At 35.8% G+C, this 15,218-nt stretch overlaps 1 protein-coding gene across 1 annotated transcript; it reads left to right on the top strand.

The window, feature by feature from the left end:
• Positions 1–1,012: 1,012 nt before the first annotated feature.
• Positions 1,013–14,910, top strand: LOC121415630 (NADH dehydrogenase [ubiquinone] iron-sulfur protein 4, mitochondrial-like). Its single transcript, XM_041608918.1, has 4 exons — positions 1,013–1,199; positions 11,416–11,591; positions 13,217–13,290; positions 13,887–14,910. Exons 1-4 carry the CDS (start codon positions 1,050–1,052, stop codon positions 13,988–13,990), a joined length of 504 nt encoding a protein of 167 aa, XP_041464852.1. The 5' UTR covers positions 1,013–1,049; the 3' UTR covers positions 13,991–14,910.
• Positions 14,911–15,218: the final 308 nt, after the last annotated feature.

The following is a 15,218-nucleotide window of genomic DNA, read 5'->3' as shown; positions in this document are numbered from 1 at the left end:
TGAAAGGAGCAAATATACATGACTGCTCTTTTCCTTTTACAGGATGTTAGTATTTATAGAGAATTAGCAAGTGAAAAGACTTTAAACAAAAAATTGACATGCTGGTTCTCCCCCATACATTTTGTACATAGTTTTTGTGGCTCAACTTACCCCAGAAGGTGGCTCAAACTTACCCCATATATGGGGCAAGTTGAGCCATTTGACATCGGTTTTTTCAAAGGTCACGATGACTTTCAGTGTTGGGGTAGAAAGTTATATATAGGTGGAAAATATTTCAGAAGAATGAAATTTCAAGGCAAGGTACTTATTTTGACAAGATTATTAATCATATCAATTCTAACATGCAAAAAGCAAAAACTGTCACAACTTACCCCGCCTTCCCCTATACAGAAGTACTGGAGATCCATTTCCATTCCATTCCTTGTTTTTATTTGGCAATAAGTCATAATTGAGACTATTTTTGCCACTCACTTTATAAAGAGTTGGGAAACGATTTAATTGAATAATATTATTTTCATTTTTTATTCAAATTTTTTTTCTTCCCTTTTTTCGAGATTATACCTGGTAGTCTCGGGACTGGACCCTAGCTAATAATGCATATTCATGCAGATCCATGTGCTTGAGAACCATATATGCCACACTCATATAATAAATAAAATCATAAAATTAATGCCGAGCGCTAGCACTTGGGGGCCATCTATATGCCTACATATAAAGGAATCAATTCAGATATATATATATATATATATATATATATATATATAATTTGAATTCAAATGATGAAAACTGAATTTCCTATTTCCCGGCCGCTTTCATCAAAATTTGCTTCGATTCGATCATGTCTGACCCCCTTGAAATATTTCCCTTATTACAGCCCTGATATTTTGATACTTGAAGGATAGATTGATGCTCCAATTAACAGCCAAGTTAACAGCCTGCCACTTAAACTAGGTTAACTATATAGGTCAAACGTTAGGCCAATTAAGTTTTCATACGCAAACTTTAATATTTGACAACATTACGTCTGTGATTAAGACTAGCCGCTGAAAATGGCGTCTCTGTGGAAGTCTTTTTCCGTCCTCAGACCCAAATTATGGTCTTGTAATCAACTAACATGTCGCACCTTAGCAGTTTCAGCCATTCCTAGGGCTGCTGCCAATCCAACAGAAACGCGGATTGAGGAAATTAAAGAAAAAACAGTGAGTATCAACAATATTTGTGTGCTTTTCTAACGGTCATTAGTATTTTATGCAAATGTGTTGTCCCATACATAGAAAATCGTGTTTGTTAGTTCAGTATTTTTATATGGCGGTCCCCAAGTCTGCGCACCCAACGATTTGAGTTAAAGATTTAACATGAAATTCTTTTTATTTTCCAAAATCTTTCAGTCGACAATGTTCTTTATACTATTATAAGTAAGTGTACCAAATATCTCAAAAAGAAATAGAAATATATCATTTTCTTGGAAAAAACCTCGGGTGCCGGGTTGTCATGTTCATGATGTTCAGATTGACTTTACTTTAGTTTTGAAGAACCTTAAGTTCGAGGCTAGACAAAAAAAAAATCTTGATCTAGACTTCTAACAGTAGGGTGACTGCACACTGAATTTTTTTTCACCCTTTTCACCCAGGGTAGGGACCCCAATCGAGAAAATCAAACAAAAATCTCCTTCGTTTTACAATATTAAAAGCACTTACCTCGATTGAAATAAGTGGTACAAATCTATTGGAACAGGTCTTGTTATTCCAACATGTAAATGAAATGTGGAAAAAAGGGTTCAAACTTGGCCAAAAACGTTCAATTTCCCCATTGACTCCGTCCGCGCTGCTTTGTGTCAATAGAGCCTTTGCGGCCAGTTTTAGACAGTTTGGGGCGGAGCTAACTGCGCGAAAATATCAGGTGATCGCTGGCGCATCGCGTAAGTCCGATGACCCCTAAATCTAGTCTTGTAAAAGACGTCGTCAACCCGCGCCGTTATTCAATAAATGATCTCGATCCCGAAATATTTCCACCCAGTTATTTCACTTTTAATTTAATGTACGCGTCCATCGAACATTGATTGAACAGAAAGAAAGCGTGAGTGAGTCAAGGAAATGAGAGAAAACAGAGAGGGCAATCGGGAGAGTATTTAAATTGTTTTCAGATATTGCTTGTGTGTCATTAATTTTTACATGTATGTAATAATGAAGTCATCAAGCTCGCCCGGCAAGCTCGAAGAGGACGAGCAGAATACAGATAATTTGATCGTTAGATTGTTACATTGTTATGATTTCATTCCTTACTTTGATCTAGAGGATGGTGAATTCTTATTTAGATAATCATGTCACGAGCTCTGTCTCTTTATTTTGGCAGTCTAGCTAATACCTCGGTTGAGTTTGCTTAGCATGCAAAGGCCGTCGGAGGTGTGAAAAAACGCCCGTCTTAACATTTTAAATAGCTCCGTGGTTTGAATAAAAATTAATAAAACGGCCGTCGTATTAACAAATGTGACCGAGGTAGAGGCTCCAGTGGCGTAAGCGGGGGGGGGGGGGGCGGGGGGTATAGGGGCTCACCTTAACCCTCTTAAATTCCCCCCTCCTAATTTTTTTTGCTTGCTTGCTTGTCAATTTTTTTTTTGGTGGGGGGGGTAAGTCAAGACCAAGTCGAAATAATGATGATTATTTATTCTTTGACTTCTAGACGATCTTATACCGCCCCCAAGAAAAACACACCTAGCTCTTACCAGATCATTCTTCCGCGAGCACATTGTTCCCCTTTATTGTTCCCACTTACGATAATGACTTAATGTCGACCCTCAATGTTTTCATATTTCTCCCCCCCCCCCCTCATCGCAAGTGGGAACAAAGATACGAGGGGTGCATTGAGGGACATGAGGGTTGAAGGAAAAGTGTAAGTTGTTGAGATTATGGGTTTGGCGCCCCCCCCCCCTTATCCGTTGTTTGAAATATATTTTCTATACATGCTTACGCACAAAGAAATCATATACCAGTAAAAGCCAGTGATCTAATCTTATATTTTTATGGAATAGAATCAAGTTATTAAGAACATTTAAAAATTATCTTTGCATGTACATGTAGGCCCAATTTGAGTAAGGTTTGGGGGGTGTTTATATCGAATTCTGTCTTTATAATTTATAAGGTTTAAACATTCCCGCAGTGGAAAATAAATTTGAATAAGGCCTACATATTGATTTTAATTATGAATTGTAATGGATGATTCTTACCCGGATGCCCTCGTCCATCTGGAGTATTCCTGGATCGGAAGGCAGGGGGCACGCCCAGCTCAGAGATCCCTGGGAGTATTCTCGTTTTTTCAGGCTAGAACACACAAACCCATCATGGGTTCATTCAAAAGATCAATGGAAAGAGGTGCTTTTCACTGGTCGGCACATGAATGCTTTGACCCAATCAGAAGTGAAAACGCAAGAAAAAAATCATTCATCTCATGAAATGTTCCCATCGATGGCGACGGAATGTCTGGCTTCCAAGACCTTATCGGACATGCGGTTTCATGTCTGTCAACACCGCGGCAACTTCAGAGAAAGATTCTTTCACACACTCCTTATTCCGAAAAATCCCCGTAAATTACTTTCTTTTTTTGTCAACACCTTTCGATATCGATCTTTTAAAGTACACCCTTTAAATACCGACAGTTGTAATATTTTGGCATTTCTTTACGTAATCAAATAATAATTTCTTTTGTGCTGTCATACATGAAGAGTTCATATTTTGGGGGATCCTGCAGACTGAACAAATAAAACGTTTTCTCATGCAGGTTCCCTCATGTTATCGCTGTATTGCCATGTCTGATTTGTACACCATGTTAATTCTTCTGATGTAATACTTTTTGTAAATGTTCATGATTATGACTTGTGAAATAATGCCATATCTTAAAATTGACGAGAAGAGCTCCACATAGCAACCTTCAGAATATTTTTCTTTTTGGAAAACTCACAAGTAGCCAGGGACACCAAAGGAGGGGGCAATAAGATAAAAAGTGAGTATTTTCGATCGTCTGATCGTTGTTACATGATGATACCCTTTATACCCCCACCCTATCCCTGTCCCCTCATATCGACCCTCAACTATCACAGGTTTAAGTTGAGACTCGATCATCGCGGAAAAGGAGACAATTAAATGGAGAAATGTGAATGAGCCATGTAGGCCCCCTCCCAGTGCTCCCAGTGTAAAAAAAAAATCAATATATGGCACATCCCTTGATATCAGATGGTAATTTCAATTTGACAGTCGCATTGGATACCTAATTTATTTTTATGGGGTAGGCAGTGGTATAAAAGCCCCATATTTTTTGTCAACGCAGGTCCATGTTTTGACTATCTTTTCATCCATGACAGGGCATGATGATAAGACGAAGTGTTTGAAAAATATATTCCCATAATAAGCAGATTACGGATGTATAATTCAGGGGGGGGGGTTCTATGAGAAACATGTTTTTTCCAACTCTCCGCTCAATCATACCAATGACCTCCAATTTCCAGGGGGGGGCGTAAAAAGGTTCTTTGCAAGAATTGGCAGAATAATTATCGTAGTTCAGGAGATACGTACGTTTCTCCAATTAGGCAAATCATTTTTTTATTTAATTCATTTATTCATTTTTGTTGATGGCAATTATGATATCAAGGGCGCAGCTTGGACCGAGGGAACGAAGAGACCCCTCCCCCCCCTCCGCCTGCATTAGAAAATAAAAATAACTGACGCCTCGTCGAGCAATTTTTGTAGGCCCAATATTAAAACAATCAGTATGTATGATCTCTGTAGAAATAAAATCTTAAATATGTGTGATTGTGAGAGGGCATTGTGCGTAAATATTGCCATTAAAACATTGATTTTTTAATAAACAAAATATATTTTAGTAGGCCTAAACAACTGATTACTAATTGAAAAGTATTCAGCTACACACCGAGGGATTCCCCTATTTTAATTTAGCCCGTACGAGCGAGTACAACGAACATGTCCATGCTTTTTTTACACACGCAGTCTCATCCACTCTAATTATTCCCAGGCCACCATCTCGGTCACAGACCTCACGCAAATGTAAACATCCTTGCACAGAATTCACACCACACAGTAACTGTATACCGCCATTATGCCATGTACAATATCTCATACACACGACCTTTCAAAATCACGGCGATTACACGTGATTAACATTTGTACATGTAACTAAGGGGGGGGGGTGAATGTTCCCAAGAGAACAATTGTGCTAGCCTTCATCCTTTCACATTTTAAAATTATTTTTATGAATTTTATTTTTATGATATTCGTTCACAACGTTACAGAGTTTCAACAAATTTTACAAATCATAAAAATTGCCTGAATCAAGACTATCACATGGTCTACGTTCGTGATAGGCCCCTCCCACCACTTCGGGCGATCTTCAACTTCATGACGAAAATTACGTCACGTACACGTCATATGGAGGTTTTTGCTTTGCATTTTGGAATTTATAAGTCAGTTCACTAATTTTTTTTTCTTAAATTAATCTAGATGCAAGACTTCGTCCCAAAACCATCTTTTTTAAGAATGAAAAGTCCCAAAACGGACCCCAAGATGTTTTTAGTGAATATCTTGAAGTAGAAAAGGGCGGGTCCTTCAAAAAGATTATACAGCTCTGCATGAACTTCCAAGACGGCCCCTGAGACAAGAATTTAGGGAAAATCCCCAAAGATGCAGCAAATGCAGAATTTTTATTGGTCAAATTTTGGAGGGCGCCGCCCCCAAATCAAGAACTTGGCTCGCTCACACGCAATCGTGGTGACGTCATGGTAACGGATCTCGTGTGCAAAACTTTGAATTTCCCATTGACTTTATACACATACAAACTCTGCACAATTCATGTGGAATACAAGGACAAAGTACGATATTTTCCCATTCAATGGACAAGTAGAGGTAAGCCATTCGAAAAAATAAAGATCTAAAGAACCACTGACCAATAATTACCGATCCTTTAGATACCAAAATATTCTTAGCTACCTGAAATAACCCAATTTAGGGTGAAATTATCAGTCAAGAGGAAGCATCATCCGGGGCTTCGTAGGATCAACGGACGCGCGCGACGCACTCGCAATGGTATGTAGGGATTTTGATAGAGAAAATGCTGTAGGGATTGGGGACCCTACCCAGGGTGACAAGATTTCACAAAATGAAATACGAGATGAACAAAGGCAGCTAATGCACGAGCGGATATCGACCGAGCCAGGTCTGAAGTTAAAAAATCAACAAAGAAGGTTGCACAATGTTAAAAAATATCAAGAAAAGGAATGGAGATTGAATGAAAGAATGAAGGAGAGAAAGAAAAGAAAAGAATTGAGAGGAAAGAAATAAAAAGTTTAAAGGACAAGTCCACCCCAACAAAAACATGATTTGAATAAAAAGAGAAAAATTCAACAAGCACAACAATGAAAATTTCTTAAAAATCGGATGTAAAATAAGAAAGTTATGGCATTTTAAAGTTTCGCTTATTTTCAACAAAATAGTTATATGAACGAGCCAGTTACATCCAAATGAGAGAGTTGATGACATCACTCACTCACTATTTCTTTTGTATTTTATTATATGAAATATGATATATTTTGATTTTCTCGTCATTGTCATGTAAAATGAAGTTTCATTCCTCCCTAAACACGTGGAATTCCATTATTTTAACATTTTGTGCTTCAGGCAAGGAGGTCCTAATTGTCAAATTCTTAAAAATTGAAATATTGTATAATTCAAACAATAAAAAACAAAAGAAATAGTGAGTGAGTGACATCATCGACTCTCTCATTTGGATGTAACTGGCTCGTTCATATAACTATTTTGTTGAAAATAAGCGAAACTTTGAAATGTCATAACTTTCTTATTTTACATCCGATTTTGATGAAATTTTCAGCATTGTGCTTGTCTGATTTTTCTCTATTGATTCAAATCAACATTTTTCTGAGGTGGACTTGACCTTTAAAGGGGAAAATGAAGGAAAAAATATAAGAAAGATAGAATGAAAGAAGGTTGAAAGAAAGAATAAGAAAATGAAAGCAAAAAGGTTTCTGTCATTCTTTGAAATGAACAAAGAAAGAAAGGGAAGATGAATGAATATGTGAAAGAAAAAAATAAATGAGAGAAAAGAAAAAGGTTTCCTTCGTTCTTTGAAAGAAACAGGAAAAAACAGGAAGGGAAAGAAAGATAGAATAAGGGAAAAGAATTAGAAGAAAAAAAATAAAATAAAGAAAAAAAGGATGGAAAAGAGGGAAGAAAGAATGAAGGGAGGAGAAAATGAAATAAGAAAATAATGGAAGCAGAAAAAAAAGAAGGGAGAAGGAAAGAAAAACCAATTTAAAGGGGAATCCAACCCAAATAAAAACTTGTTTTTATAAGGAAAAGAAAAATCAGACAAGTTGATAGGTGAAAGTTTGAACAATATTGGACAAACAAAAAGAAAGATGTGAATTTTTAAAAGTTGTAAATATTGGTAATCACTATACCCATGGAGATTTCAAATTGGCCGCATATGGGATGTCATAGTGATGTAAGGCAAGGACTACTCTTCCATGTACTCCAATACATATTATGGCTAAAATGTCATTTTTCCCAAAAGTTTTATTTCAAATTATATTTTTCTTTCATGAGGACATAAAACAATATACTACATTGGTTATATTTAGATTACTGCCCCAGGGGAATGGGTACTTAGGAGAAAACCACAAATCCCTGATAATAAAGTACATGGCCTATGGGAAAGTTGTCCTTGCCCCTTGTCATAATTTACTTACCCAGTTGCCAATTTGAAATCTACATAGTATTAGTGATCTCAATTTGAAAGCAGCTATAACTTTCTTATTGCTTGTCCAATTTCTTTCAAACTTTCACCATTCTGTTTAATTTATTTTTCTCCTTCCCAACGCAACATTTTATGGCCAAGGCTGGATTCCCCTTTAAGGGAAAGATAATGAAAGACGGGAAATTAAAAAAGGAAAGAAAGATAAATGAACATAGGGAGAGAAAGGATCAGGAAAGAAAGCTAGGAAAGATTGGAAATAAAGATAGATGGAACAAAAAAGGCAAGCAAGAAGGATAGAATAAATAAGGATAGAATAGAAAGAAGAATGACAAAGAATTAAAGGAAAAACCTTTAAACTTCAAGCAACCAAAAAAATCTAATCATCTAACAAAAATCTAAATGATATTTTGGGTTTTTAAAATATATTTCAAACATTTTTAGAAAACAAATGTTTAAGAAATAAAGAAAATTTTAAATGAAACATTGTCAAACTTAAAAAATTAGATGAAACATCACAGCATCACACACAGGCATCTCTCATCCCATTACACGATCACACCAAGACTCAAAAGGAAAGCTGAAACGACTAGATCTTGTTATGAAAACTCAATAACTTGCTCCTCCGATTACGTCACCAAATAAGTAATCTGAGAATCGGTGATATAATTATAAGGATTTCCTGCCGATTTTGTGATTATTTTGGTGGAAAAACTGTTTATCCTGTGATATTTTATGCATCATTGAGAGTAGTTACTATAATCTAGGCGGAGGTTGCAGTTATTGTCTTTGCTGTGAAGTTTAACGCAAGCGATACGTCTGGGGGCCGTTTCATAAAGCTGTTCGAGTGACTTTTAGAACGACTGGTGATCCTTTCTTCGGGTACATAATGTACACAAAACCCTTCATTGGCGAGGGTTTTGCGCGTAAGAAAGGATCACCAGTTGTTCTTAAAGTTGCTCTAAACTTACGAACAGCTTTATGAAACACCCACCTGATCTGGCAAAGACTACACATTGTGGATGTGAAGTATCCAACGCCTATACACTCCAGTCTTACTTTGGATGTTGTTTTTATTATCGACTTTGAAATGACACCAGTTTTTCGTAAAAATATTATGCATATGTATGAAAAGAAATAATACAAACAATCGGAAATCCGTTGAAAAGAAGAAGGTAATGCATATAAGTCACGTGACATGACGTCTTTTTCTTCATCTACAATGGCGAGTACCAGCACACGTGAGAAACTTTTGCGAGAGTTTTGATTATGCTGCCGATTCACTCCACATTCCTAGTGGAAAACTCAGAGACCTTTCTGAATCTGCCATTCATAGCATTATTTACGGCGGGAGGGATGTGGAAAAGCGAAATATACCAGGCAATGCTGGCAATCCCTCAGTGTAACGATAATATCTTCGGTTTTAATAATGATCTCAAGTCGTTGGCACACAGCAGCAATACAGGTACCAGTACAGATCCCGCAGTCAGACGGCAGGTCCCAAGAAAGTTGCTTCTTTTATCTAAGTGATATTCATGACTTGAGATGTTTTGTGCATATTTAATGAGCTTGATTCGAACCAAAACCCCTCTTTTCATTCGATCATTGCTCGTCTATTTGTGCATCGAATTTCATTATTTTGGTATCATTGTAAAGAAGAAGAATCATTCTTTCAGGTCATGTGTTTGAATTTATTCAAAGATTTTGTAATATAGGTTCAATTTTTTATCTAAACTTGCTACAAATAATTATTTTCACCTGACAAAAGCTGCTATTTTCACACTTTATTTTTATTTGAGCTGAAATGATTTTTAGATCATGATAAAGCTGAATATGCTTTAAAATGGTATAGGTTTCAATATAAGAATTGGTTTAATTGGGTCAAGATCACACTTTTCATTGGCCAATTACATAATGCAGCTTGAAAACAAGAATACTACACTCTGATTGGTCAAATAGACCACACACTGGCAAATTGGAACAGTTCCAGTGCCTGGGTTCATGGGAAGGTCACACTTCCCATTTGGTAATCTCCTCAATTTACCTGCGCCTGTTCTGTGAACCTTATCCAGCCAATCAGAACTCTGCATTTCATGCAAGTACAAAATTTCAGAAATCTCATCTTGTACCTTGATGGGAAAAGTGTGATCTAGACCCGATTAAAAGGTGCCGCATATCAAGAGTGGTATTGTGAGAAAGTACAGAAGTTCAGCTTTGTGGTGATATATATCATTGAGGCTCAAAATAAAAAAATTTGCACAATTTGCAAAAGAAAACTGAGGAAGAAAATTCAGTTTTGAGGCACATTTTTAGGCCAGAAATTTACTTATTTATCAAAATATTGTATACAAAATAAATGACCAGTATGAAAGAATAACATTCACTCTATCTGATGGTGCAATAATATTTCATTCAACTTGAGGTTAAAACAGGTAATTTCTTAGAGAAAGAAATCTCACGAATCACAAGATTTTGCAAGGAGGAGGATTCAGCCACAAGATTATTTGGATGAATCTGGCTATTTTGCTCATTAGCATAGGGACCTGCAGTCTGACTGCCCGGTACCACAACACGTCAAACGATGAGATGAATACCACCGGTACATGAATATTGATTGGGCAGACGGGAGTGTATAGGCGGTGGATGCTTCACATCCACAATTGCATAGTCTTCGCCAGTTAACTGTTTTCCCGTTGAAATAAGGAAAGATTAGCAGTACAATTTGCATGGTAAAGCAGTCTAAGTCAGAGATAGACCAGTTTTCCATGGAAGCTTTCGGTTACAAGTCGGCTATGTGCGAGATAGACAGTTTTACCATAAAAATTGGACCAAAATTTAATGAATTAACCTAGATAGCCGATGCTATCTCGAAAGCTACGCATTTTTGCGACAAACCGATCCCACCAGTGAAAAATTGTCCGGATTTGAAATTTTGTCAAAAACTCAACATTTCAAGAGAAACCCTTTTGCCATATCAGGGCCGCACCGTGCCTGTGATTTTCCTGTGCACGGAAGCATGTAGTGCACCCATGGGTGGGTCCACATCACAGTTCACATGCATGATGCAGTGAGATACGTCGCGCATCAGTATGGATTATTATGTGCTGGGTAATTAACAAAAAGAAGTGTACGAGGATTAAAAAGGTGAAGGAAGAGGAGAGAAGATAAATGAGAATACAATTTATCATGAACTTCAGTGGGTGGGGGTGAGTGAGATTAACAAAGTTATGACAGTGGTTCTGACAAAACCCATTGCAAGAAAATCAGAAAATGGTGGTGTATGGTATAGTAAATGAAGGTCAATATGAGGAAAGGAAAGAATAGCAGAAAAAAAACCTACTAAGAGGAGAAAGCAGAAGTTTTATAACGAAATAGGAGGTCAGAGAAAAATTGAAAGACAAAAAATGGGAAAGGCAGTATATGGAATCAACATTAAGCAAGAAGACCTATAACGTTAAACGGAAATAGAATCAATATTACTATTGGATTAACGCCTAATCCCAACTTGTTAATCATTTCCAAATTCATATACCATTGAAACATTGAATATTGCTTTGTGCTAACTGAGAATATATACTATCGACTATTTGGAAGAGCCATAATTGCCGATGTCATGCATTTATATATTTTTTTTCACTGTAGATGGATATTACTACCATTTCTGGTATTCCTGAGGAGCACATCAAGACCAGAAGAGTTCGCATCTTCGTACCAACCAAGCATGCTATGCAGTCGGGTACTAACAACATCCATCGATGGACCTTGGAGTTTGACACCAGAGAGAGGTGGGAGAACCCCCTGATGGGATGGACATCCACGTAAGTAACCAGTTTCATGGAACAATCATAAACTCATGAATGGACATTCTGTGGGAATGTTGGCCCATTCTGTACGTTTTCATAAAGGATAACAAATTTAGACATATGACATCATTTGTATGAATCTGCCCCCAGATTTGTACTTGAGTATTCATGACCATTTTACCAAGTTCACTGCCATTGCCCATTATTTCTGGGTAGATAAATAAAAGTTAAGCCTGGTATAGTTTTCATATAGAATTGAATGCATCTCTAAGATGAATAATCCATTTCTCTGATAATAATTATTTATTCTAAAACCTTCTTTTTTCAATACTATTTTTTTTTTATAGAATTGTGTTCTAAAAGCCTAAATGTTGCTGTAGCACAATTGTAAAAACTGAACCTCATGGGGTGTCTCATGAAGCAAGCTAGCTGTTTTTTAAAGTATCCATATTTACAAGAGATTTTACAGATTATGGAAAGCCAAATGAATTTCTCAATCACATTCAATATGTGCTCCCACTATACCAGATTCGACTGATATTGTCTACAAAACCATGTGTAAATGGTTGAGTCCCAACAGGAAAAGGAGTTGGTAAGAAAATTGCATGAATGCAGGTGAAGGCTGATGGCTGTATAAAAGATCGTGCAAATCAAATCAGATAAATATGAATATCACTTAAAGGGGTACTCCAGGTTGAAAATGATATGATTCATTCAAACAGAAAAAGAAAAATTAGACAGACAAAATGCTGACAATTTGATTAAAGTCGAACAAGGAATATAAAGATATGATATTTTAAAGATTTGCATTATTCTGGTGATGGTGAATCAGTTCTAGGCATGTCTTCATTTATTTTCTATAATAGTATAGGATATTTATATTGCGCACATATCCACCTTGTTAGGTGCTCAAGGCGCTCCTATTTTCTAGAGCAAACTGATGTTGTCATATCTGCACTTGTTCTTTTGTATTTTATTTTTTATGTGAAATCAGATTTATTCAAATTTTTCCGTCAAGAACCAAGAAAGTTGGATTGACAACTGATTTAATATATTAGACATTCAACGCTGCAACATTTTTTATTACAAAGGAGACATTCCATTCACACATGTATGAAAATTAAACATTTATAATTTCCTCTAGAAACATAAAGAAAAAGGAAAGTGGGGATGCGACATCATTCCGAATAATTAATATTCATGATGACGTGCATGTAACTGTTTTCACAATATATTGCTAAATAAAATTCAATAACTTCACTATTTGTTTATATTAGATTTTGATAATTTAGGCTACTTTATTTATTCAGATATAAACAATTTCAGCCCGCAGTATCCCTTTAATGAACATTCCTAATTATTGATTTACAATTTTCATGCCAACTATATTTTTGCCACAATTTGGTTTTGATTATTTCAAGAACAGACATACTTTGTCAAATGCTAGTTAAGAATTCATGGGCAAACTTTTGCCTTTTTTATTTCAGTCCTTCGTTAATTAATTTTCACTCAGTATTAAAAAGTTTACTAACAGCTTTCTGAAACTGTGGTCAAGCATCCTATTTTCCCCAGTTATGTTGTGTGCTACCTTGTTATGATAGATACATTTTTTTTTCTGTGACTTTGTGTTCTAATCACAGGGCTGATCCACTATCCAATGTTGATGTCTCGTTTAGGACAAAGGAAGAAGCAATCAGATTTGCAGAAAAGAACGGTAAGTTTGAAATAAAGTCTTGAAACTCTGTAGTATTCTTGTTTCTTTCAAATTTATAAATTCATCAGTGAGACATGCAAATATGCAATTCCTTGAAAGAGCTTGTTTGCCCCTGATATTATATTCCCTGACAAATACCTGTCAGGGTGTTATTATATTTCTTGTCTTTCTTGTTGAAGTTTAAACCTGAATTCAAATATTTCTTGCCATGAAATTTTAGTAATCAGAAGCAATACTGAGATTCCACATCCAAGAGCCGGTTGCACGAAGAGTTGCATTTAAATACAACTAAAAAATAAAATAGTTTAAACTTGATTTTTCATCCAGTCTAAAGCATGCATGTTGAACCTTTATTTGATCTCAGTAGTGGGAGTTTGTAGCACTTGGTGCAACAGATTGTACACGTGGATGTGATGCCTCAAGCCATTCATGATGAAGAATCAATTATCAATTTTCTGGTATACCATACATTTCAGCTTGGTGAAACATACATGTTTTCAATAAGGTGAGAGTATGACACTTTCCCTGAGTAATTTGCATGTTAATGTTTCTAGGAATATTATTTTTTCCTATTGTATCTTCTCTTAATTCTCCAGGGTGGCAATATGAGGTGGCCGAACCTCAGGTATCCAAACCCAGGGCCAAGAGTTATGGAGCCAACTTCTCATGGGATAAGAAAACAAGAGTTACTACGAAATGAGTATTTTGCATTGTTGAATTTAAGTAGTTTCAATTGTTCCCTGGTTGTACAGTGCATCACAATAGTCAAGTTTACAGAATATGGTTTTTATCACAAATTGGCTAAAGGAGTACTTTTTTTTATTATCTGTACTGTTCTTTATGCAAATTTATGAACTTGATAAAGAAAATCTTGACGCAATGCTATATTTTGGAATTTTGGGCATAACAAGATTGTGAATTTAATTTTTTAAAAGAGTTATTTTTGTTCTCCACATAATAAATTGATCCATATGTTTATTCTGATTTGGAAAGTATCAGTGATTAAAAACACAGTTTCATTCAAAGCTACATGTACAATAAACCAACGACGCCTTCAATTTATTTTCCTGATTATATCCATTATCTACAATAAGACGATTGTTCTTCTTTTCTACCAAGATAGATAACCCCTATTTAAAACATACATTTTCCTATAACATGCATTGACAGTGGTGTTACTACCCAGCAGTCACCATCTACCATTTGTCTTGAATATATTGCCCTTTAGGTCTTTGTTTATTTTGTAAGGTTTTAAAAGTACCAAGTCTAATTTTGATTTATGCTGAATTTTTCATTACAAGAAAACACTCTCCTCCTCTCCTCCAGAGAATAGAAAAAAAATGATGATGGCTTATCATCTTTTAAACCTAATTGCTCCTGTTAAAGTCTGTCACCATGCTTAATTGGTTGATTTCTGAAAAATTTTATCACATACATTCATCTTTAAAGTCATTAGTATTTAATTTTGTGGGATTGCTCAAGCAATCCAAAGTGAATTTTAGTGAAGCACCTGAATGATTGGCTTGACCTTTATCATTGTAACATATAGTCTATATTATGAAGTATACAAGATACATATGTACAATTCTTTATTGATAATAAAGTATCTTGTGTATTCACTCACAGTCACACCACATTTTATCTCTCTTTCCTTTTCACAAGGTTCGAATTCTGTGAAATGTGCCCCAATCTGCAACTTGTGATGAGGGTATGCATGGGTGATGAAAGGCTCTAAGTGAGTCAGTAATAGCAAATGTATTTTTACCCGTCAATCAAAATATGTGATTTGTAATGTAACAAGATCAGGGGGTTGTTGCAGAAAGGGTTGCTTTTAAACGAAACTTAAAAGTTAAAAAATATAAACATAAGATCCCAAAAAATTGCTCCTGGTTGAAAAGTAAGTTGCATTTAATTGCAACTTACCGGTA

This window comes from Lytechinus variegatus, chromosome 5 (assembly GCF_018143015.1).
Source record: "Lytechinus variegatus isolate NC3 chromosome 5, Lvar_3.0, whole genome shotgun sequence".
In the NCBI taxonomy this organism is placed as follows: Eukaryota; Metazoa; Echinodermata; class Echinoidea; order Temnopleuroida; family Toxopneustidae; genus Lytechinus; species Lytechinus variegatus.
Note: the sequence above shows the minus strand (reverse complement) of the source record. Positions and strands in the feature narration are given on the sequence as shown.